This window comes from Bombina bombina, chromosome 4, assembly GCF_027579735.1.
Source record: "Bombina bombina isolate aBomBom1 chromosome 4, aBomBom1.pri, whole genome shotgun sequence".
NCBI classification, from domain to species: Eukaryota; Metazoa; Chordata; class Amphibia; order Anura; family Bombinatoridae; genus Bombina; species Bombina bombina.
Window position 1 is genome coordinate 92,819,369 of NC_069502.1, and position 26,571 is coordinate 92,845,939.

Consider the following 26,571-nt stretch of genomic DNA (forward strand, 5'->3'; position numbering starts at 1 on the left):
AACACCAACACCAGACTTATGTAAAAGTATAAAATCAGTATTTTATTATACAAAATAAAAATACCAAACGGTATAACAAATTACAGCTGGGTGATGACAACCTATCTCCCCATAGACCATACAATATAGCGACGCGTTTCTCGGGGGACACCCCGTTTCCTCAGGCTTGTATGTTCATTGTATACATGAATGCCCTTTATATAGGGCTCAGTAACCTAATGTTCAAATAAACCCTCCCCTTCCTTTACACAGATTGACCTATCATGTCCTTCCTTTCCCAACACTCCCCATTGTTGTGGTGATGTGCTGTTCAATTAGTTCGAATTATATATCACAACTAAATTTGAATTTATAGAACTTTATTTACCTATGTGTCTCTAAAGATAATATGTAAATGAGCAATCGGATCGATAATTAGCAGTCTCGATCGTACCCTATGGATATTATCGTAGTAGGAAATCTAACATATGTTGCATGCCTAGCATTGAATCCAAATCGTTAAAACATAGTGTTTCTAGACATATGTGTAACAGCTATATTCCTGGTAAATGCTCATTTAAAATAACACCATTGGAAAGAATCCCTCCAAGTAATATGTACAATAGGTTTTCCAAATTGAGACAAAGGGAAACCTATTGGATTTATAAATTCAATAGTTTATTCCCCACTGGCCTTAATGAGGTCATAGACTCTGCAGCATTTGTGTAGATATTCTTGTTCATATATACATACGAGACATTGCTATATCCAATATATGTATGGTTATATGTGCATTTTGTTCGCTGGACTTTTCGACACCCCATTGTTGTTGGTTTGCATCTACAAGCACTATATATATTTTAAACCATAGAGAAATTTTAATTATAGTTATGTTTAAATGCATTAGGGATCTAGACTATTACATTCAATACATGGTATTCTAACCTCCACACATTTGGCCCGATTACACTATCCCATCACATACTTTCAATTTATATTAGCCCATTTATACACCCTCACATTTGTATCTCATCGGGTGACAATGTCATTACCTTTTGGTAATTATTTAAATATAATTCACCATCATTTAGCCCCTTAATACTATTTACACTAATACCCCCATTATATTTGTATATCACATTATTTCATCGGGTGACAATGTCACCATCTTAAGGTATTTATTTAAATTTAATTCACCATCATTTAACCCCTTAATACTATTCACTAGTTAGTCATTTCACTCACACCAATACCCTCATTATATTATATACACCACATTTAATGGTAACACATAGACTTCGGAACACAAACCACATATTTTTGGTGTACTTTGCAGTTTCGAAGTCTGCACTTTAAGCCCATTTTTATGATTTCACTAATTGACAGGGAAATTCAGAGTTCGTTCTGATCGTTATAACCACAATGTTTAATAACTTTACTTATGATTATTCTTATTCACATGTGTACTCCATGCTGTATTGTCATGAGTCCATGATGTGTAATTCTGACTATTAGCGTAATGTATCCACTAATTTTTATTTCTTATTTTTTGTTTTTAGATCGTAATATTAGTAATACATTAACAACCAATGGCACAATATTAATCACAATTCACGTTTTCTCATTGGCTTCGCAGTTAGATATGGGCGTAACCATCTCGCCCCTAGTAACCACAATAGGATAGAGATACATACGCTCGGGCCGTAGTGATCATGTGATCACGCGCCATCCCTTTTTGACGTCGGAATTACGGCATTAGCTATTTGCTACACTCCCGACCACATGACACTATCTCATGATAACATAACATGCAGTATATAGCGTAACCAATGAGATTGCCATACCAGGACAGGCCCCTAACATGGTCGTAATTCTATTGGCTAGGCATGCAACATATGTTAGATTTCCTACTACGATAATAATATCCATAGGGTACGATCGAGACTGCTAATTATCGATCCGATTGCTCATTTACATATTATCTTTAGAGACACATAGGTAAATAAAGTTCTATAAATTCAAATTTAGTTGTGATATATAATTCGAACTAATTGAACAGCACATCACCACAACAATGGGGAGTGTTGGGAAAGGAAGGACATGATAGGTCAATCTGTGTAAAGGAAGGGGAGGGTTTATTTGAACATTAGGTTACTGAGCCCTATATAAAGGGCATTCATGTATACAATGAACATACAAGCCTGAGGAAACGGGGTATCCCCCGAGAAACGCGTCGCTATATTGTATGGTCTATGGGGAGATAGGTTGTCATCACCCAGCTGTAATTTGTTATACCGTTTGGTATTTTTATTTTGTATAATAAAATACTGATTTTATACTTTTACATAAGTCTGGTGTTGGTGTTACTATCCTCATAGCAGTAACCTAAGGGCACTGTAGCTCTTCCTCCTCCTTCCACTGCAGTCTTGGCCGTTGTCTGACATCCAGGAGACAAATATTCCCAGCCCATCTGGGGGAGATCAACACACAGCCAGCTGGTTTGCTGTTGAAAACCAGCCCGCCCCTACTGGCACAAGAGAGTGCCGCCTCGTTTGTGAGTACCCTTATTCTGCTCCTTTATTGGATTTCTGGTTATATTGATCTACACATGTGGCGCCTCTGTTTTTGTTTTTGTTTTACATCATATAACTTGGTCCTCTTCACACTTTTTCAAAATTCTATAAATTTGATACTTTTGCCTCGGCTGAGGCCGCTTTTGGGAGAAAGGTTCTTCAAGCAGTGGTGCCTTCCGTTTAGGTTCCCTGTCTTGTCCCTCCCTTATCTGTCTACTCTTGGGTATTGTATCCCATAAGTGATGAAGATGATCCGTGGACTCATTGTGTCTTTAAAAAGAAAAGAAAATTTATGCTTACCTGATAAATTTGTTTCTTTTTACACACGATGAGTCCACAGTCCGCCCTGTTCTTTTAGACAGGTTGTTAATTATTATAAACTTCAGACACCTCTGCACCTTGGCTTTTCCTTTCTCTTCCTAACTTCGGTCGAATGACTGGAGTGGGAGGGAAGGGAGGAGCTATTTAACAGCTCTGCTGTGGAGCTCTTTGCCTCCTCCTACTGTCCAGGAGGTGAATATCCCATAAGTAATGAAGATGATTTGTGGACTCATCGTGTCTAAAAAGAAACAAATTTATCAGGTAAGCATACATTTCTCCAACATAGGTGTGTCCGGTCCACGGCGTCATCCTTACTTGTGGGATATTCTCTTCCCCAACAGGAAATGGCAAAGAGCCCAGCAAAGCTGGTCACATGATCCCTCCTAGGCTCCGCCTTCCCCAGTCATTCTCTTTGCCGTTGTACAGGCAACATCTCCACGGAGATGGCTTAGAGTTTTTTGGTGTTTAACTGTAGTTTTTATTATTCAATCAAGAGTTTGTTATTTTAAAATAGTGCTGGTATGTACTATTTACTCTGAAACAGAAAAGAGATGAAGATTTCTGTTTGTAAGAGGAAAATGATTTTAGCAACCGTTACTAAAATCGATGGCTGTTTCCACACAGGACTGTTGAGAGGAATTAACTTCAGTTGGGGGAAACAGTGAGCAGACTTTTGCTGCTTGAGGTATGACACATTTCTAACAAGACGATGTAATGCTGGAAGCTGTCATTTTCCCTATGGGATCCGGTAAGCCATTTTTATTACATAAAGAAAAAAAGGGCTTCACAAGGGCTTTTAAGACTGTAGACATTTTCTGGGCTAAAACGATTAATATATAAGCATATTTTATACTCCATAGCCTTGAGGAATTATTTTAATCTTGGGAACTATGTAAAATAACCGGCAGGCACTGTATTGGACACCTTATTCTCTAGGGGCTTTCCCTAATCATAGGCAGAGTCTCATTTTCGCGCCTCTATTGCGCACTTGTTTTTGGGAAGCATGACATGCAGATGCATGTGTGAGGAGCTCTGATACATAGAAAAGACTTTCTGAAGGCGTCATTTGGTATCGTATTCCCCTTTGGGCTTGGTTGGGTCTCAGCAAAGCAGATTCCAGGGACTGTAAAGGGGTTAAATATAAAAACGGCTCCGGTTCCGTTATTTTAAGGGTTAAAGTTAATTTGGTGTGCAATACTTTTAAGGCTTTAAGACACTGTGGTGAAATTTTGGTGAATTTTGAACAATTCCTTCATACTTTTTCACATTTGCAGTAATAAAGTGTGTTCAGTTTAAAATTTAAAGTGACAGTAACGGTTTTATTTTAAAACGTTTTTTGTACTTTGTTATCAAGTTTATGCCTGTTTAACATGTCTGAACTACCAGATAGACTGTGTTCTGTATGTGGGGAAGCCAAGGTTCCTTCTCATTTAAATAGATGTGATTTATGTGACACAAAATTTAGAGAAAATGATGCCCAAGATGATTCCTCAAGTGAGGGGAGTAAGCATGGTACTGCATCATCCCCTCCTTCGTCTACACCAGTCTTGCCCACACAGGAGGCCCCTAGTACATCTAGTGCGCCAATACTCCTTACTATGCAACAATTAACGGCTGTAATGGATAATTCTATCAAAAACATTTTAGCCAAAATGCCCACTTATCAGCGAAAGCGCGACTGCTCTGTTTTAGAAAATACTGAAGAGCATGAGGACGCTGATGATATTGGTTCTGAAGTGCCCCTACACCAGTCTGAGGGGGCCAGGGAGGTTTTGTCTGAGGGAGAAATTTCAGATTCAGGGAAAATTTCTCAACAAGCTGAACATGATGTGATTACATTTAAATTTAAATTGGAACATCTCCGCGCTCTGCTTAAGGAGGTGTTATCTACTCTGGATGATTGTGAGAATTTGGTCATTCCAGAGAAATTATGTAAAATGGACAAGTTCCTAGAGGTCCCGGGGCCCCCCGAAGCTTTTCCTATACCCAAGCGGGTGGCGGACATTGTAAATAAAGAATGGGAAAGGCCCGGTATACCTTTCGTCCCTCCCCCCATATTTAAGAAATTGTTTCCTATGGTCGACCCCAGAAAGGACTTATGGCAGACAGTCCCCAAGGTCGAGGGGGCGGTTTCTACTCTAAACAAACGCACCACTATACCCATAGAAGATAGTTGTGCTTTCAAAGATCCTATGGATAAAAAATTAGAGGGTTTGCTTAAAAAGATGTTTGTTCAGCAAGGTTACCTTCTACAACCAATTTCATGCATTGTTCCTGTCACTACAGCAGCGTGTTTCTGGTTCGATGAACTAGAAAAGGCGCTCAATAATAATTCTTCTTATGAGGAGATTATGGACAGAATTCATGCTCTCAAATTGGCTAATTCTTTCACCCTAGACGCCACTTTGCAATTGGCTAGGTTAGCGGCGAAAAATTCTGGTTTTGCTATTGTGGCGCGCAGAGCGCTTTGGCTAAAATCTTGGTCAGCGGATGCGTCTTCCAAGAACAAATTGCTTAACATTCCTTTCAAGGGGAAAACGCTGTTTGGCCCTGACTTGAAAGAGATTATTTCTGATATCACTGGGGGCAAGGGCCACGCCCTTCCTCAGGATAGGTCTTTCAAGGCCAAAAATAAACCTAATTTCTCCAACATAGGTGTGTCCGGTCCACGGCGTCATCCTTACTTGTGGGATATTCTCTTCCCCAACAGGAAATGGCAAAGAGCCCAGCAAAGCTGGTCACATGATCCCTCCTAGGCTCCGCCTACCCCAGTCATTCTCTTTGCCGTTGTACAGGCAACATCTCCACGGAGATGGCTTAGAGTTTTTTAGTGTTTAACTGTAGTTTTTATTATTCAATCAAGAGTTTGTTATTTTAAAATAGTGCTGGTATGTACTATTTACTCAGAAACAGAAAAGAGATGAAGATTTCTGTTTGTATGAGGAAAATGATTTTAGCAACCGTCACTAAAATCCATGGCTGTTCCACACAGGACTGTTGAGAGCAATTAACTTCAGTTGGGGGAACAGTGAGCAGTCTCTTGCTGCTTGAGGTATGACACATTCTAACAAGACGATGTAATGCTGGAAGCTGTCATTTTCCCTATGGGATCCGGTAAGCCATGTTTATTACGATTGTAAATAAGGGCTTCAAAAAGGGCTTATTAAGACTGTAGACTTTTTCTGGGCTAAATCGATTCATTATTAACACATATTTAGCCTTGAGGAATCATTTTATCTGGGTATTTTGATATAATAATATCGGCAGGCACTGTTTTAGACACCTTATTCTTTAGGGGCTTTCCCAAAGCATAGGCAGAGCCTCATTTTCGCGCCGGTGTTGCGCACTTGTTTTTGAGAGGCATGGCATGCAGTCGCATGTGAGAGGAGCTCTGATACTTAGAAAAGACTTTCTGAAGGCGTCATTTGGTATCGTATTCCCCTTGGGGCTTGGTTGGGTCTCAGCAAAGCAGATACCAGGGACTGTAAAGGGGTTAAAGTGCAAAACGGCTCCGGTTCCGTTATTTTAAGGGTTAAAGCTTCCAAATTTGGTGTGCAATACTTTTAAGGCTTTAAGACACTGTGGTGAAAATTTTTTGAATTTTGAACAATTCCTTCATGTTTTTTCGCAATTGCAGTAATAAAGTGTGTTCAGTTTAAAATTTAAAGTGACAGTAACGGTTTTATTTTAAAACGTTTTTTGTACTTTGTTATCAAGTTTATGCCTGTTTAACATGTCTGAACTACCAGATAGACTGTGTTCTGAATGTGGGGAAGCCAGAATTCCTATTCATTTAAATAAATGTGATTTATGTGACAATGACAATGATGCCCAAGATGATTCCTCAAGTGAGGGGAGTAAGCATGGTACTGCATCATTCCCTCCTTCGTCTACACGAGTCTTGCCCACTCAGGAGGCCCCTAGTACATCTAGCGCGCCAATACTCCTTACTATGCAACAATTAACGGCTGTAATGGATAATTCTGTCAAAAACATTTTAGCCAAAATGAACACTTATCAGCGTAAGCGCGACTGCTCTGTTTTAGATACTGAAGAGCATGACGACGCTGATAATATTTCTGAAGGGCCCCTAACCCAGTCTGATGGGGCCAGGGAGGTTTTGTCTGAGGGAGAAATTACTGATTCAGGGAACATTTCTCAACAAGCTGAACCTGATGTGATTGCATTTAAATTTAAGTTGGAACATCTCCGCATTCTGCTTAAGGAGGTATTATCCACTCTGGATGATTGTGACAAGTTGGTCATCCCAGAGAAACTATGTAAGATGGACAAGTTCCTAGAGGTGCCGGGGCTCCCAGAAGCTTTTCCTATACCCAAGCGGGTGGCGGACATTGTTAATAAAGAATGGGAAAGGCCCGGTATTCCTTTCGTCCCTCCCCCCATATTTAAAAAATTGTTTCCTATGGTCGACCCCAGAAAGGACTTATGGCAGACAGTCCCCAAGGTCGAGGGAGCGGTTTCCACTTTAAACAAACGCACCACTATACCCATAGAGGATAGTTGTGCTTTCAAAGATCCTATGGATAAAAAATTAGAAGGTTTGCTTAAAAAGATGTTTGTTCAGCAGGGTTACCTTCTACAACCAATTTCATGCATTGTCCCTGTCGCTACAGCCGCATGTTTCTGGTTCGATGAGCTGATAAAGGCGGTCGATAGTGATTCTCCTCCTTATGAGGAGATTATGGACAGAATCAATGCTCTCAAATTGGCTAATTCTTTCACCCTAGACGCCACTTTGCAATTGGCTAGGTTAGCGGCTAAGAATTCTGGGTTTGCTATTGTGGCGCGCAGAGCGCTTTGGTTGAAATCTTGGTCGGCTGATGCGTCTTCCAAGAACAAGCTACTTAACATTCCTTTCAAGGGGAAAACGCTGTTTGGCCCTGACTTGAAAGAGATTATCTCTGATATCACTGGGGGTAAGGGCCACGCCCTTCCTCAGGATCGGCCTTTCAAGGCAAAAAATAAACCTAATTTTCGTCCCTTTCGTAGAAACGGACCAGCCCAAAGTGCTACGTCCTCTAAGCAAGAGGGTAATACTTCTCAAGCCAAGCCAGCTTGGAGACCAATGCAAGGCTGGAACAAGGGTAAGCAGGCCAAGAAACCTGCCACTGCTACCAAGACAGCATGAAATGTTGGCCCCCGATCCGGGACCGGATCTGGTGGGGGGCAGACTCTCTCTCTTCGCTCAGGCTTGGGCAAGAGATGTTCTGGATCCTTGGGCGCTAGAAATAGTCTCCCAAGGTTATCTTCTGGAATTCAAGGGACTTCCCCCAAGGGGGAGGTTCCACAGGTCTCAGTTGTCTTCAGACCACATAAAAAGACAGGCATTCTTACATTGTGTAGAAGACCTGTTAAAAATGGGAGTGATTCATCCTGTTCCATTAAGAGAACAAGGGATGGGGTTCTACTCCAATCTGTTCATAGTTCCCAAAAAAGAGGGAACGTTCAGACCAATCTTAGATCTCAAGATCTTAAACAAGTTTCTCAAGGTTCCATCGTTCAAGATGGAAACCATTCGAACTATTCTTCCTTCCATCCAGGAAGGTCAATTCATGACCACGGTGGATTTAAAGGATGCGTATCTACATATTCCTATCCACAAGGAACATCATCGGTTCCTGAGGTTCGCATTCCTGGACAAACATTACCAGTTCGTGGCGCTTCCTTTCGGATTAGCCACTGCTCCAAGGATTTTCACAAAGGTACTAGGGTCCCTTCTAGCTGTGCTAAGACCAAGGGGCATCGCTGTAGTACCTTACTTGGACGACATTCTGATTCAAGCGTCGTCCCTTCCTCAAGCAAAGGCTCACACGGACATTGTCCTGGCCTTTCTCAGATCTCACGGATGGAAAGTGAACGTGGAAAAGAGTTCTCTATCTCCGTCAACAAGGGTTCCCTTCTTGGGAACAATAATAGACTCCTTAGAAATGAGGATTTTTCTGACAGAGGCCAGAAAAACAAAACTTCTAGACTCTTGTCGGATACTTCATTCCGTTCCTCTTCCTTCCATAGCTCAGTGCATGGAAGTAATCGGGTTGATGGTAGCGGCAATGGACATAGTTCCTTTTGCGCGCATTCATCTAAGACCATTACAACTGTGCATGCTCAGTCAGTGGAATGGGGACTATACAGACTTGTCTCCGAAGATACAAGTAAATCAGAGGACCAGAGACTCACTCCGTTGGTGGCTGTCCCTGGACAACCTGTCACGAGGGATGACATTCCGCAGACCAGAGTGGGTCATTGTCACGACCGACGCCAGTCTGATGGGCTGGGGCGCGGTCTGGGGATCCCTGAAAGCTCAGGGTCTTTGGTCTCGGGAAGAATCTCTGTTACCGATAAATATTCTGGAACTGAGAGCGATATTCAATGCTCTCAAGGCTTGGCCTCAGCTAGCGAGGGCCAAGTTCATACGGTTTCAATCAGACAACATGACAACTGTTGCGTACATCAACCATCAGGGGGGAACAAGGAGTTCCCTGGCGATGGAAGAAGTGACCAAAATCATTCTATGGGCGGAGTCTCACTCCTGCCACCTGTCTGCTATCCACATCCCAGGAGTGGAAAATTGGGAAGCGGATTTTCTGAGTCGTCAGACATTGCATCCGGGGGAGTGGGAACTCCATCCGGAAATCTTTGCCCAAGTCACTCAGCTGTGGGGCATTCCAGACATGGATCTGATGGCCTCTCGTCAGAACTTCAAAGTTCCTTGCTACGGGTCCAGATCCAGGGATCCCAAGGCGGCTCTAGTGGATGCACTAGTAGCACCTTGGACCTTCAAACTAGCTTATGTGTTCCCGCCGTTTCCTCTCATCCCCAGGCTGGTAGCCAGGATCAATCAGGAGAGGGCGTCGGTGATCTTGATAGCTCCTGCGTGGCCACGCAGGACTTGGTATGCAGATCTGGTGAATATGTCATCGGCTCCACCTTGGAAGCTACCTTTGAGACGAGACCTTCTTGTTCAGGGTCCGTTCGAACATCCGAATCTGGTTTCACTCCAGCTGACTGCTTGGAGATTGAACGCTTGATCTTATCGAAGCGAGGGTTCTCAGATTCTGTTATCGATACTCTTGTTCAGGCCAGAAAGCCTGTAACTAGAAGGATTTACCACAAAATTTGGAAAAAATATATCTGTTGGTGTGAATCTAAAGGATTCCCTTGGGACAAGGTTAAGATTCCTAGGATTCTATCCTTCCTTCAAGAAGGATTGGAAAAAGGATTATCTGCAAGTTCCCTGAAGGGACAGATTTCTGCCTTGTCTGTGTTACTTCACAAAAAGCTGGCCGCTGTGCCAGATGTTCAAGCCTTTGTTCAGGCTCTGGTTAGAATTAAGCCTGTTTACAAACCTTTGACTCCTCCTTGGAGTCTCAATTTAGTTCTTTCAGTTCTTCAGGGGGTTCCGTTTGAACCCTTGCATTCCGTTGATATTAAGTTATTATCTTGGAAAGTTTTGTTTTTAGTTGCAATTTCTTCTGCTAGAAGAGTTTCAGAATTATCTGCTCTGCAGTGTTCTCCTCCTTATCTGGTGTTCCATGCAGATAAGGTGGTTTTACGTACTAAACCTGGTTTTCTTCCAAAAGTTGTTTCTAACAAAAACATTAACCAGGAGATTATCGTACCTTCTCTGTGTCCGAAACCAGTTTCAAAGAAGGAACGTTTGTTGCACAATTTGGATGTTGTTCGCGCTCTAAAATTCTATTTAGATGCTACAAAGGATTTTAGACAAACATCTTCCTTGTTTGTTGTTTATTCCGATAAAAGGAGAGGTCAAAAAGCAACTTCTACCTCTCTCTCTTTTTGGATTAAAAGCATCATCAGATTGGCTTACGAGACTGCCGGACGGCAGCCTCCCGAAAGAATCACAGCTCATTCCACTAGGGCTGTGGCTTCCACATGGGCCTTCAAGAACGAGGCTTCTGTTGATCAGATATGTAGGGCAGCGACTTGGTCTTCACTGCACACTTTTACCAAATTTTACAAGTTTGATACTTTTGCTTCTTCTGAGGCTATTTTTGGGAGAAAGGTTTTGCAAGCCGTGGTGCCTTCCATTTAGGTGACCTGATTTGCTCCCTCCCTTCATCCGTGTCCTAAAGCTTTGGTATTGGTTCCCACAAGTAAGGATGACGCCGTGGACCGGACACACCTATGTTGGAGAAAACAGAATTTATGTTTACCTGATAAATTACTTTCTCCAACGGTGTGTCCGGTCCACGGCCCGCCCTGGTTTTTTTAATCAGGTCTGATAATTTATTTTCTTTAACTACAGTCACCACGGTACCATATGGTTTCTCCTCTGCAAATATTCCTCCTTAACGTCGGTCGAATGACTGGGGTAGGCGGAGCCTAGGAGGGATCATGTGACCAGCTTTGCTGGGCTCTTTGCCATTTCCTGTTGGGGAAGAGAATATCCCACAAGTAAGGATGACGCCGTGGACCGGACACACCGTTGGAGAAAGTAATTTATCAGGTAAACATAAATTCTGTTTTTCGTCCCTTTCGCAGAAACGGACCAGCCCCAAGTGCTACGTCCTCTAAGCAAGAGGGTAATACTTCTCAAGCCAAGCCAGCCTGGAGGCCAATGCAAGGCTGGAACAAAGGAAAGCAGGCCAAGAAACCTGCCACTGCTACCAAGACAGCATGAGATGTTGGCCCCCGATCCGGGACCGGATCTGGTGGGGGGCAGACTCTCTCTCTTCGCTCAGGCTTGGGCAAGAGATGTTCTGGATCCTTGGGCACTAGAAATAGTCTCCCAAGGTTATCTTCTGGAATTCAAGGGGCTTCCCCCAAGGGGGAGGTTCCACAGGTCTCAATTGTCTTCAGACCACATAAAAAAACAGGCATTCTTACATTGTGTAGAAGACCTGTTAAAAATGGGAGTGATTCATCCTGTTCCATTAGGAGAACAAGGGATGGGGTTCTACTCCAATCTGTTCGTAGTTCCCAAAAAAGAGGGAACATTCAGACGAATCTTAGATCTCAAGATCCTAAACAAGTTTCTCAAGGTTCCATCGTTCAAAATGGAAACCATTCGAGCAATTCTTCCTTCCATCCAGGAAGGTCAATTCATGACCACGGTGGATTTAAAGGATGCGTATCTACATATTCCTATCCACAAGGAACATCATCGGTTCCTAAGGTTCGCATTCCTGGACAAGCATTACCAGTTTGTGGCACTTCCGTTCGGATTAGCCACTGCTCCAAGAATTTTCACAAAGGTACTAGGATCCCTTCTAGCGGTGCTAAGACCAAGGGGCATTGCAGTAGTACCTTACTTGGACGACATTCTGATTCAAGCGTCGTCCCTTCCACAAGCAAAGGCTCACACCGACATTGTCCTGGCCTTTCTCAGATCTCACGGGTGGAAAGTGAACGTAGAAAAAAGTTCTATCTCCGTCAACAAGGGTTCCCTTCTTGGGAACAATAATAGACTCCTTAGAAATGAGGATTTTTCTGACAGAGGCCAGAAAATCAAAACTTCTAAACTCTTGTCAAATACTTCATTCTGTTCCTCTTCCTTCCATAGCGCAGTGCATGGAAGTAATAGGTTTGATGGTAGCGGCAATGGACATAGTTCCTTTTGCGCGAATTCATCTAAGACCATTACAACTGTGCATGCTCAGTCAGTGGAATGGGGACTATACAGACTTGTCTCCGACGATACAAGTAGATCAGAGGACCAGAGATTCACTCCGTTGGTGGCTGTCCCTGGACAACCTGTCACAGGGGATGAGCTTCCGCAGACCAGAGTGGGTCATTGTCACGACTGACGCCAGTCTGGTGGGCTGGGGCGCGGTCTGGGGACCCCTGAAAGCGCAGGGTCTTTGGTCTCGGGAAGAATCTATTCTCCCGATAAATATTCTGGACCTGAGAGCGATATTCAATGCTCTCAAGGCTTGGCCTCAGCTAGCAAAGACCAAGTTCATACGGTTTCAATCAGACAACATGACGACTGTTGCGTACATCAACCATCAGGGGGGAACAAGGAGTTCCCTGGCGATGGAAGAAGTGACCAAAATCATTCAATGGGCGGAGACTCACTCCTGCCACTTGTCTGCAATCCACATTCCAGGAGTGGAAAACTGGGAAGCGGATTTTCTGAGTCGTCAGACATTTCATCCGGGGGAGTGGGAACTCCATCCGGAAATCTTTGCCCAAATCACTCAATTGTGGGGCATTCCAGACATGGATCTGATGGCCTCTCGTCAGAACTTCAAGGTTCCTTGCTACGGGTCCAGATCCAGGGATCCCAAGGCGACTCTAGTAGATGCACTAGTAGCACCTTGGACCTTCAAACTAGCTTATGTATTCCCGCCGTTTCCTCTCATCCCCAGGCTGGTAGCCAGGATCACTCAGGAGAGGGCATCGGTAATCTTGATAGCTCCTGCGTGGCCACGCAGGACTTGGTATGCAGACCTGGTGAATGTCATCGGCTCCACCATGGAAGCTACCTTTGAGACGAGACCTTCTTGTTCAAGGTCCGTTCGAACATCCGAATCTGGTCTCACTCCAACTGACTGCTTGGAGATTGAACGCTTGATCTTATCTAAGCGAGGGTTCTCAGATTCTGTCATTGATACTCTTGTTCAGGCCAGAAAGCCTGTAACTAGAAAAATCTACCACAAAATATGGAAAAAAATATATCTATTGGTGTGAATCTAAAGGATTCCCTTGGGACAAGATAAAAATTCCTAAGATTCTATCCTTTCTTCAAGAAGGTTTGGAGAAAGGATTATCTGCAAGTTCTTTGAAAGGACAGATTTCTGCCTTGTCTGTGTTACTTCACAAAAGGCTGGCAGCTGTGCCAGATGTTCAAGCCTTTGTTCAGGCTCTGGTTAGAATCAAGCCTGTTTACAAACCTTTGACTCCTCCTTGGAGTCTCAATTTAGTTCTTTCAGTTCTTCAGGGGGTTCCGTTTGAACCCTTACATTCCGTTGATATTAAGTTATTATCTTGGAAAGTTTTGTTTTTGGTTGCAATTTCTTCTGCTAGAAGAGTTTCAGAATTATCTGCTCTGCAGTGTTCTCCTCCTTATCTGGTGTTCCATGCAGATAAGGTAGTTCTGCGTACTAAACCTGGTTTTCTTCCGAAAGTTGTTTCTAACAAAAACATTAACCAGGAGATAGTCGTGCCTTCTTTGTGTCCGAATCCAATTTCAAAGAAGGAATGTTTGTTGCACAATTTGGATGTAGTTCGTGCTCTAAAATTCTATTTAGATGCTATAAAGGATTTTAGACAAACATCTTCTTTGTTTGTTGTTTATTCTGGTAAAAGGAGAGGTCAAAAAGCAACTTCTACCTCTCTCTCTTTTTGGATTAAAAGCATCATCAGATTGGCTTACGAGACTGCCGGACGGCAGCCTCCTGAAAGAATCACAGCTCATTCCACTAGGGCTGTGGCTTCCACATGGGCCTTCAAGAACGAGGCTTCTGTTGATCAGATATGTAAGGCAGCGACTTGGTCTTCACTGCACACTTTTACTAAATTTTACAAATTTGATACTTTTGCTTCTTCTGAGGCTATTTTTGGGAGAAAGGTTTTGCAAGCCGTGGTGCCTTCCATCTAGGTGACCTGATTTGCTCCCTCCCTTCATCCGTGTCCTAAAGCTTTGGTATTGGTTCCCACAAGTAAGGATGACGCCGTGGACCGGACACACCTATGTTGGAGAAAACAGAATTTATGTTTACCTGATAAATTACTTTCTCCAACGGTGTGTCCGGCCCACGGCCCGCCCTGGTTTTTTAATCAGGTCTGATAATTTATTTTCTTTAACTACAGTCACCACGGTATCATATGATTTCTCCTATGCAAATATTCCTCCTTTACGTCGGTCGAATGACTGGGGAAGGCGGAGCCTAGGAGGGATCATGTGACCAGCTTTGCTGGGCTCTTTGCCATTTCCTGTTGGGGAAGAGAATATCCCACAAGTAAGGATGACGCCGTGGACCGGACACACCGTTGGAGAAAGTAATTTATCAGGTAAACATAAATTCTGTTTTTCTTTTTTTAGTTGATCCGGTTAGGATGTATTTGTTTTTTTGGAAGCTCATATTTGTTATACTTTCTCTGTTGGGGAAACATTTCTTTTAAAAAAGCTGGAATTCAATTCTAGCGATTTTTGTGGTCGCTTGGACACTTCTGCGGAAGTTGTATGTTAAGATATTATTTACATAATTTTAAGTTTTCTCAATCCCTTCTAGGGTTTCAAATTTTCTGTGACCTGGTTCGGTTCCGGAATGCCCTCTGTAGCAGGCTGGTCCTGGTCGAGCGATGGTTTCTGTCTCTTAAGGGTCTATGCCATCCATGTGGTGCTGGGATATCTGGTTGACCTGGTTGGGTGGTGAGTTTCATCTCAGACGAGGGGTTTAATGTGCTTGGGTTCCTCCTTCAGCACAATATATTCCATGTGAATAAGGATAGCCAGGGAGAGGAACTCTCCATATGAGTTTATTTTTCTCCAACATTGGTGTGTCCGGTCCACAGCGTCATCCTTACTTGTGGGATATCTCTTCCCCAACAGGAAATGGCAAAGAGTCCCAGCAAAGCTGGCCATATAGTCCCTCCTAGGCTCCGCCCACCCCAGTCATTCTCTTTGCCGTTGCACAGGCAACATCTCCACGGAGATGGTTAAGAGTTTTTTGGTGTTTAAATGTAGTTTTTATTCTTCTATCAAGTGTTTGTTAATTTAAAATAGTGCTGGTATGTACTATTTACTCTGAAACAGAAAAGGATGAAGATTTCTGTTTGTGAGAGGAAGATGATTTTAGCAGACAGTAACTAAAATTGATTGCTGTTTCCACATAGGACTGTTGAGATGAAGTAACTTCAGTTGGGGGAAGCAGTTAGCAGATTTTTCTGCTTAAGGTATGACTAGCCATATTTCTAACAAGACTGTGTAATGCTGGAAGGCTGTCATTTCCCCTCATGGGGACCGGTAAGCCATTTTCTTAGTCAAACAAACAGAATAAAGGGCTTATTATGGGCTAAAAAACTGGTAGACATTTTTATGGGCTAAATCGATTGCTTTATTTGGGCATTTTATTCATATTTATGCTGACAATTTGCATTTATAAACGTGGGGAACGTTTATTAAACTGCAGGCACTGTGTTAGACACCTTTTCCAGTCAGGGGGCCTTCCTAGTTGTAGACTGAGCCTCATTTTCGCGCCATTACTGCGCAGTTGTTTTTTGAGAGCAGGGCATGCAGATGCATGTGTGAGGATCTAAAAATTGCTGGAAAAGCTTCTAGAAGGCGTCATTTGGTATCGTATTCCCCTCTGGGCTTGGTTGGGTCTCAGCAAAGACTATAGCTGGGACTGTATAGGGGTTAAATTTATAAACGGCTCCGGTTCCGTTATTTTAAGGGTTAAAGCTCTGAAATTTGGTGTGCAATACTATTATTGCTTTAAGACACTGTGGTGAAATTTTGGTAATTTTGAACAATTCCTTCATACTTTTTCACATATTCAGTAATAAAGTGTTTTCTGTTTAAAATTTAAAGAGACAGTAACGGTTTTGTTTTAAAACGGTTTTTGTGCTTTGTTGACAAGTTTAAGCCTGTTTAACATGTCTGTACCTTCAGATAAGCTATGTTCTATATGTATGAAAGCCAATGTGTCTCCCCATTTAAATTTATGTGATAATTGTGCCATAGCGTCCAAACAAAGTAAGGACAGTACTGCCACAGATAATGAAATTGCCCAAGATGATTCCTCAGATGAGGGGAGTAAACATACTACATCATCTCCTACTGTGTCTACACCAGTTTTGCCCACGCAGGAGGCCCCTAGTACATCTAGTGCGCCAATGCTTATTACCATGCAACAATTAACGGCTGTAATGGATAACTCCATAGCAAATATTTTATCCAAAATGCCTACTTATCAGAGAAAGCGCGATTGCTCTGTTTTAAACACTGAAGAGCAGGAGGGTGCTGATGATAATTACTCTGTCATACCCTCACACCAATCTGAAGTGGCCATGAGGGAGGTTTTGTCAGATGGAGAAATTTCAGATTCAGGAAAAATTTCTCAACAAGCTGAAACTGAATTATGCAAGATGGACAAGTTCCTAGAGGTTCCGGTGCACCCCGACGCTTTTCCTATACCCAAGCGGGTGGCAGACATAGTAAATAGGGAGTGGGAAAAGCCTGGCATACCTTTTTGTCCCCCCCCCCCCCTATATTTAAGAAGTTATTTCCTATGGTCGACCCCAGAAAGGACTTATGGCATACAATCCCTAAGGTCGAGGGGGCAGTTTCTACTCTAAACAAACGCACTACTATTCCTATCGAAGATAGTTGTGCTTTCAAAGATCCTATGGATAAAAAATTGGAGGGTTTGCTTAAAAAGATTTTTGTACAGCAAGGTTACCTTCTACAACCCATTTCGTGCATTGTTCCTGTCACTACAGTAGCGTGGTTCTGGTTCGAGGAACTAGAAAAGTCGCTCAGTAGAGATACTCCATATGAGGAGGTTATGGACAGAGTTCACGCACTTAAATTGGCTAACTCTTTTATTTTAGATGCCGCTTTGCAATTAGCTAGATTAGCGGCGAAAAATTCAGGGTTTGCTATCGTGGCGCGCAGAGCGCTTTGGCTAAAGTCTTGGTCAGCGGATGTGTCATCCAAGACAAAATTTCTTAACATCCCTTTCAAAGGTAAAAGTCTATTTGGACCAGAATTGAAAGAGATTATTTCAGACATCACTGGGGGAAAGGGCCACGCCCTTCCACAAGATAGGTCTTTCAAGGCTAAAAATAAGTCTAATTTTCGTTCCTTTCGCAATTTCAGGAACGGACCGGCCTCTAATTCTGCATCCTCTAAGCAAGAGGGTAATGCCTCACAACCCAAACCAGCCTGGAAACCGATGCAAGGCTGGAACAAGGGTAAGCAGACCAAGAAGCCTGCCGCTGCTAACAAAACAGCATGAAGGAGTAGCCCCCGATCCGGGACCGGATCTAGTGGGGGGCAGACTCTCTCTCTTTGCTCAGGCTTGGGCAAGAGATGTTCAGGATCCCTGGGCGCTAGAAATAGTTTCTCAAGGTTATCTCCTGGAATTCAAGGAACTACCCCCAAGGGGAAGGTTCCACATGTCTCACTTATCCTCAAACCAAATAAAGAGACAGGCATTCTTACATTGTGTAGAAGACCTGTTAAAGATGGGAGTGATACACCCAGTTCCAATAAAGGAACAAGGAATGGGATTTTATTCCAATTTTCAGACCAATTTTGGATTTGAAGATCCTAAACAAATTTCTCAGGGTACCATCGTTCAAGATGGAAACCATTCGAACGATTCTACCCACTATCCAGGAAAGTCAATTTATGACTACCGTGGATCTAAAGGATGCGTACCTACATATTCCTATCCACAAAGAACATCATCAGTTCCTAAGGTTCGCTTTTCTGGACAAGCATTACCAGTTTGTGGCCCTCCCATTCGGGTTAGCCACTGCTCCAAGGATTTTCACAAAGGTGCTAGGGTCCCTTCTAGCGGTTCTAAGACCGAGGGGCATTGCAGTAGTACCTTACTTGGACGACATTCTAATACAAGCGTCATCCCTGTCAAAAGCAAAGGCTCATACAGACATCGTTCTGGCCTTTCTCAGATCACACGGATGGAAGGTGAACATAGAAAAAAGTTCTCTGTCTCCGTCGACAAGAGTTCCCTTCTTGGGAACAATAGATTCCTTAGAAATGAGGATTTTTCTGACAGAGGTCAGAAAATCAAAACTTCTAAGCTCTTGTCAAGCTCTTCATTCTGTTCCTCGTCCTTCCATAGCTCAGTGCATGGAAGTAGTAGGGTTGATGGTTGCAGCAATGGACATAGTTCCTTTTGCACAAATTCATCTAAGACCATTACAACTGTGCAAACAGTGGAATGGGGACTATACAGACTTGTCTCCAATGATTCAAGTAGATCAGAAGACCAGAGATTCACTCCGTTGGTGGCTGACCCTGGACCATCTGTCCCAGGGAATGAGCTTCCGCAGACCAGAGTGGGTCATTGTCACGACCCACGCCAGTCTAGTGGGCTGGGGCGCGGTCTGGGAATCCCTGAAAGCTCAGGGTCCATGGTCTCGGGAAGAGTCTCTTCTCCTGATAAACATTCTAGAACTGAGAGCTATATATTCAATGCTCTCAGGGCTTGGCCTCAACTAGCAAAGGCCAGATTCATAAGGTTCCAATCAGACAACATGACGACCGTTGCGTATATCAATCATCAGGGGGGAACAAGGAGTTCCCTGGCGATGAAAGAAGTGACCAAAATAATTCAATGGGCGGAGGATCACTCCTGCCACCTGTCTGTGATCCACATCCCAGGTGTGGAAAACTGGGAGGCGGATTTTCTGAGTCGTCAGACATTCCATCCGGGGGAGTGGGAACTCCACCCGGAGATCTTTGCCCAAATAACCCAATTATGGGGCATTCCAGACATGGATCTGATGGCGTCTCGTCAGAACTTCAAGGTTCCTTGCTACGGGTCCAGATCCAGCGATCCCAAGGCGACTCTAGTAGATGCACTAGTAGCACCTTGGACCTTCAACCTAGCTTATGCATTTCCACCGTTTCCTCTCATTCCCAGGCTGGTAGCCAGGATCAATCAGGAGAGGGCCTCTGTGATCTTGATAGCTCCTGCGTGGCCACGCAGGACTTGGTATGCAGACCTGGTGAATATGTCATCGGTTCCACCATGGAAGCTACCTTTGAGACAGGACCTTCTTGTTCAGGGTCCATTCGAACATCCAAATCTGGTCTCCCTCCAGCTGACGGCTTGGAGATTGACCGCTTGATTCTATCGAAGCGTGGGTTTTCAGATTCTGTGATACTCTGGTTCAGGCCAGAAAACCGGTAACTAGACAGATTTACCATAAAATATGGAAAAGATATATCTGTTGGTGTGAATCCAAAGGATTCCCATGGAATAAGATAAAAATTCCTAAGATTCTCTCCTTTCTACAAGAAGGTTTGGAGAAAGGATTATCTGCAAGTTCTCTAAAGGGACAGATCTCTGCTTTATCTGTCTTACTACACAAAAGACTGGCAGCTGTGCCAGATGTTCAAGCATTTGTTCAGGCTCTGGTTAGGATCAAGCCTGTTTACAGACCTTTGACTCCTCCCTGGAGTCTAAATCTAGTTCTTTCAGTTCAAGGGGTTCCGTTTGAACCTTTACATTCCATAGATATTAAGTTACTATCTTGGAAAGTTTTGTTTTTGGTTGCAATTTCTTCTGCTAGAAGAGTTTCAGAGTTATCTGCTCTGCAGTGTTCTCCTCCCTATCTGGTGTTCCATGCAGATAAGGTGGTTTTGCGTACTAAGCCTGGTTTTCTTCCTAAGGTTGTTTCTAACAAAAATATTAACCAGGAGATAGTTGTACCTTCTTTATGTCCGAATCCAGTTTCAAAGAAGGAATGTTTGTTACACAATTTGGACGTAGTCCGTGCTCTAAAATTCTATTTAGAGGCTACAAAAGATTTCAGACAGACATCTTCCTTGTTTGTTGTTTATTCTGGTAAAAGGAGAGGTCAAAAAGCGACTTCTACCTCTCTTTCCTTTTGGCTTAAAAGCATCATCCGATTGGCTTATGAGACTGCCGGACGGCAGCCTCCTGAAAGAATCACAGCTCACTCCACTAGGGCTGTGGCTTCCACATGGGCCTTCAAGAACGAGGCTTCTGTTGACCAGATATGTAAGGCAGCGACTTGGTCACTGCACACTTTTGCCAAATTTTACAAATTTGATACTTTTGCTTCTTCGGAGGCTATTTTTGGGAGAAAGGTTTTGCAAACTGTGGTGCCTTCCGTTTAGGTAACCTGATTTACTCCCTCCCTTCATCCGTGTCCTAAAGCTTTGGTATTGGTTCCCACACGTAAGGATGTTGGAGAAAACAGAATTTATGCTTACCTGATAAATTACTTTCTCCAACGGTGTGTCCGGTCCACGGCCCGCCCTGGTTTTTTAATCAGGTCTGATGAATTATTTTCTCTAACTACAGTCACCACGGTACCATATGGTTTCTCCTATATATATTTCCTCCTGTCCGTCGGTCGAATGACTGGGGTGGGCGGAGCCTAGGAGGGACTATATGGCCAGCTTTGCTGGGACTCTTTGCCATTTCCTGTTGGGGAAGAGATATCCCACAAGTAAGGATGACGCCGTGGACCGGACACACCGTTGGAGAAAGTAATTTATCAGGTAAGCATAAATTCTGTTTTTTCTTTTAAGAATCTTCCCTTGCCGGGGCTAAGAGAGGAGGCCTTTTCGTTTGACGTGAGGCTGGTTCTCGTTACTACTTTTTGGGTGGGGCATCAAGGGGGTGTTCAGTCCTCTTGGTCCTGTTTGGGGACTGGACGGACTCTGCTAAGAAGAACTCTGAAGGTCTTTGACCTCGGAGCTAGTTCTCTCCATTTCCATTTGGTCTGGAGTTTTAGACGTCTTTGGTTTGGAGTGCCAGGTTGGCAGGGTTTTATCCCTCCTATGGTATTTCTTTTTTTGATCTACCCTTTTTGAGATTCTTGACCTCGGTACCTCTTCCATAAGGAGCGAGGTGTCTTAGACTTCATTTTTTCCCTTGCCTGGGGATGGTTGGTTATCAGGTTTGGAGGATCGGGCACTTTTGTCTGTCTTTCTTTCTCATACTGCTTCTCGTCTGATCCCATGTTTTTGGGGACTATAGAGAATGCGTTGCTCTCTTTGGTGGTCTTGGAGCTACCCTTTCTTTAGTCATATCAGTTGATATGTTTTTGGGATATCGACGTTAGTCATTCTGTTGTCCCTTGGTCCTAGGGGGTTACCGGGAGGTGGACCCAGTTTAATCGCTTCTGATTTTTGCAGCCTCTGTTGCACAGGTGTGCTTTTTATTGGCAGCTTCTTAGCTGTTGGTCTGGAGGGTATTGTCCCTCGTATTTTGGAAAGGTTTCTTTTCTGTCTCTGGGATCCTTAGTGATCGTCCAGTGCCTTTGGATGGGCTGTGCTTGCATCTTCTAGGGTTCTCTGTATGAGGTATTCCTATGTTTATTTGGGGGTTCCTAGTCTGACCGGCTCCTTTTTCCAGGTGCCCGGTTGTTTGGCCTTGGCTAGGATATCTGGCCGGACCTCCTAGTTGGATCCTGGGGGATTCGGCTCTTAAGGTTGTGTCATCCGCTTGCTCCTTCGGGCTTGATGGCTTGTTAGCTGCCTAGCAAGGGAGATTGATCTCTTATTATAGCTGTTCCACTTTATAGGTGGGCTCGCTGGCTGTTTGTTTAGCTCCTGGACCGGCTGTTACAGCCGGAGGGTGCTTTTTCAGTTGGTTCTGTTTTTGCCGCCTGTTCGATGACATATGCTCCGTACCTTTGGGTGGGTGAGCAGGTGTCTTCATTTCCCTACCCTTATGGGGAGTGGGATATACCATATTGTCTGCCTCATGCTCTGAGGGGGTCCCTCGACCTTGTGGTAGTCATGTTGGAGTGGATTTTGGTATTGTGTTCACACTTGTGTCAGTGGGTGGTCTCCCTTTTGTCTGGGAGTTCACCTTACTGTAGGGTAGGGATGGACTCGGACTGCGTTCTGGAACCCGAGATCGTACCACGTTCTGTTCTGGCTTGGTGGTTTAGCATGCCAAGCTTGTTGCATATGGTCAGGGTTTGCCTACCCTTTGTTACTGTTTAGTCCTCTTCAGTTCTGGGTAATACGGGAATTTATTTATTTCCCTATGTTTGGACATGCCAGGCGCTTTTGGTGCTGGGCCATTGTCTCAGGGAAGTAGCCCATGTAACCTAATGGTGGGTTTTTGGGGCTTTGCAACTTGAGTTGTTGGTTTGAATCCTGCTGTTAGGCAGAAAACTGTAAAATCGGCCCGAGACCTATGGATCGATTGAGTTTTGACTGTGTTCTTCTCCAGATCTTGTGATCTCTCCATAGGTCGAGATTAGATGAGTTTTTACTCTGCATGTTTTTTTTGCTTCCTATTTTTGTAAGGGAGTGAGTTCCTGCACTTCCAGAGGGTTCCCTCTGTGGGAGTCTCCTGGTGCAGTTTCTAACTTGATAGGCTAGTGTTAGTAACTGATGTCTACTTGCCTTGTGTGGCAGAGTGGGAGCCGGGAGTTCCATCTGGGGCACGACAAATGCTTATGCTGCCATTTGTTGGCAGTTCTGGGGAATATCTGCTTATTCCGCGAATGCTGTTTCATGAGTGCAGATTGAGAAGGTTTCGAAAGGATTTTCTACTTCTCCTTGCTTGACTATGAGTCATACTGGCATACCAGAGCGTTTTGGGGATTAAGGGCTTTTGGAGTTTTTGGAATCTTTGCCTTTTTCTAATGGCCAGGAGTTAAATCCAAGGATTAATGGCTTGTGTACTCTCACCACCATGAAAGAAATTATTTTATCAGGTAATTATTTTTCCCTATTGTGCTTTGTGCCCAGACTTGTTTCAGGGTTGACTGGCTGAGTTGCTGGATGTTAACCCAGCAGTCTTTGCATGCCTTGTGAGCACTAAGAACTGTGAATTTTGCCAGTGACATGGGATATGTGCCCATTTCAGTTTAAAAGTGCAGTCTATTCAGAGTGTGTGTTTTCTGTCAACATGTAGTTAAATATGGAAAACATTTTAACTCAGTCGTTGAATAGTCCATTATTACATCCTGAACTATTTATTCTTTTCTTTGAAGAAAGTGGAATGGCTGCTAAAATGTTTATCCTAATCTAAATAATAATTTATCTTGTGTTGCATTTTTATAGATTATGCTGCTAGAAAATATCATTCTTCTCCTGCTGGCCACAGATTTCCTACAAGAAGCAATGTGGGGTAACATTAAACTGTCGGTGGCTGTTATGTCTGGATTCCTGATTGGTAATTATTACTGGTGGGCTCTTTCACTTTATACATTTCTTGATGGGCCTTTTGTTATTCGTAACTACTATCAAATTCTATGTTTTTATTTAGTGTTTAATGTTCCTTTTTAGAGCTTAATGGTCTGAAGGTTCAGTTCTGACTTGGTCAGGTTTGATTAGATGGTATATCCTATCTAGTTTTTCAAGTCTTATTATATCAGGAACTTAACTTTGATTTTTTTGTGTTATACAACCACTCTTAAAGGCACAATCAATGCAGTAGAATTGCATAATTAACAAGTGCATAATAAAGACCATGCTTTAACACCCACTCTGAATTTCAAATAAGCAGTAGATTTTTTTTTTTCAATGTATATTTTTTCCTCCCATTTTCCAGCCCCCTGTACCATGTGAGACATCAGCCAATCGGACTAGTATATGTAAACCCTGGGAGCTTGTGCACATGCTCAGTAGGATCTTGTTCCCCAGAAATTGTGAATATAAAAAGACTGCAAAATTTTGATAATGGAAATAAATTGGGAAATTTTCTTAAAACTGCTGCTCTTTCTGAATCGTAAGAATTTATTTTGACTTGAGTGTCCCTTTAAACCTGTGCACAAAGAATCAATTAACCTTCATTACTGTTGCTGGTAGCCTTATCTACTGCTCATAAGTATTTCAGAGTTGGGGAAAAAGTTATTTCGTTTTTCATACATTAAGAAAACGGTGTGTACTGCTTAAAGGAATATGTATAAGCTTTCATGGTTTTTGATTTATAGACTAAAAAAAAAGAATTTTAACTTTTTTTTCTCCATTCCATGAGAGCTTACTAAGGTAGTCTTAGGAGCGTGCAGAATTTGAAACAATATGTAGTGTTTTGTAAAAACGTTCTATGTGTAGTGCACAAGATACATGCAGGCAAATAGCGCATCACAAATTACTTCTATCTGAATAATGAAAGTTTTTCTTTTTATGCCTCTTTAATATATATATATTTTTTTAAATATAGATTAGTTGGGTGATTTCTCCTGTTCAAACATCTTTAGCCTTCTATACTAGTTTTTACTTTTGTGTTTTATCTGATACCAACTTATGAGTATTAAATTAACCATAATTGTTTTCTGTTTTGTTTGCAGGATGTGCCGCTCTGATTATTTACTATACATTATTGCACCCTAAATCTGCAGAAATCTGTCACAGCTTTCGAAAAAGGGTTCAACAAGGAGAAGGGAATGTGTCTGCATTTTCCTCTGGGCGGTGGCATGGAGTGTCATGGGGAGACAAGGACAAGAAGCTTGGTTGTGAAGAACTGAAACGGATGAAGCAAAGTGTAGACAAGGAACATCCGACAGATGTTGAAGGGCTTGTTACATGGATGTACGCCACTAACAAACACCATCACTGGCTGCTCTTGAAACTTGCCATGAAAACTGGAAATCTTTCAAAAATTAATGATGCTTTTGGAGATGGTGGTTTTGGAGAAATTATTTCTCCTAGATGTCTGGAACAAGCCCATGTAAAATATTCTTTTGGTCAAAATATTCCAGTGTTGGCTGACCATCGGGTACTGGAACCTCTTAATGCAGCTAAAACTTTGGAAACTAAAAGATGGTTGACTGGTGAAGTGCAAGCAGCAGAGGATTTGGTTTGCACAAGTAAAACACAAGAACCATCTACCTATGTCACTCTAGGAAATACTAGAGCAGAAGAAAGGTTTGGGTTGAAGAGTGCTGATGTTTTATGTGGTGATGAAGGTACAAGTTCAGTAGAAAAGGGTCCTGTCCAGTTTAGAAAAGAAACCAATACTGCCAATTCTCCTGATAACCTCACATTGTACTTCAGTGCAAACACTGAGGGAATGTTACCTTTAGTGAAAGATGCAGAAACTGATCTAGAAATGCCTACTTCTAGTCCTAATCTACCCCTTAGTAACCAAATAAAGGAAGCCTCAGCCCCTGAGCAGGATGCTTTTAAAACCAATGCATATCCAGTGGTATGTGTTAGCCCCATTCTGGGCCTTGCCATGAGTAGCAACTTCCAGAGAAGTGTTGTCCTTGATGGAGGTAGCCTTTGTAATGACTCTACTCTTTTGGATGATTCTCAGATTATGGAGGATGATGAGGTTGTTGTGAAAAAGATGCAACACTTGTTAGCTGCTGGGGGGTTAAGACCTTCAATAAAAGGAAGACTTATTCAGGAAGAGAAACCTTGCTTCACATCAACTCCAAAACCACAGCCCACAAATCAGGATCTTGGTCTCCGGGAAGACTCCAAAGCAAGAAGAAAGCTTACACAGCTAAATGAAAAGTCTTAATATGTGGGGGTTCTCCAAGTATTAACCGTTTAAAGCACTCAAAATGTAGTGCTATGCAGACTAGCTTTGTTTTTTTGAATTGACTGAACTATTGTGGTTAATTCTGATAGAAGATGCTTCTAAACTTTGGATCATTCTACATTTAAAATCCAGTCTGTAGGGTATTGCATAAACCTTAACATAGGAAATAAATCCTAAGGACATTTCAAGGTTATAGTTTTGTAAATTCACCTGAAACTTAAATTAATATTTTTTATGGTAGGTGAGGTGCATTTTGCTTTACACACTGCTCATAATGCTTAAATCTTACCCTTGAATTATGGAAATAGTTAAGTTATTTTTTATCGGAATGGAATATTATCCTTCAAGGATAAAAGGGACGGTACACAGTGGACTATGTGACTTAAACTAGTGTTTTATGGATTTATTTTACCCCCACCCCTCCAGTTTCTAAGTCAAATTCTCTCAGAAGAAGCTCTGTACTTGTACTTTGTGTGTATTTGGTACACAGTATGATCCCTGATTGTCTTCTATCTCATGTAGGGGGCATT

At 42.8% G+C, this 26,571-nt stretch overlaps 1 protein-coding gene across 1 annotated transcript in view; it reads left to right on the plus strand.

The window, feature by feature from the left end:
* The window catches only part of XKR5 (XK related 5), a 227,232-nt gene extending 201,153 nt beyond the window's left edge, over positions 1 to 26,079 (plus strand). The window contains 2 exon segments of the mRNA XM_053711084.1: positions 23,614 to 23,725; positions 24,843 to 26,079. Coding sequence (XP_053567059.1) covers positions 23,614 to 23,725; positions 24,843 to 26,020 — 1,290 coding nt within the window. The 3' untranslated portion in view covers positions 26,021 to 26,079.
* Positions 26,080 to 26,571: the final 492 nt, after the last annotated feature.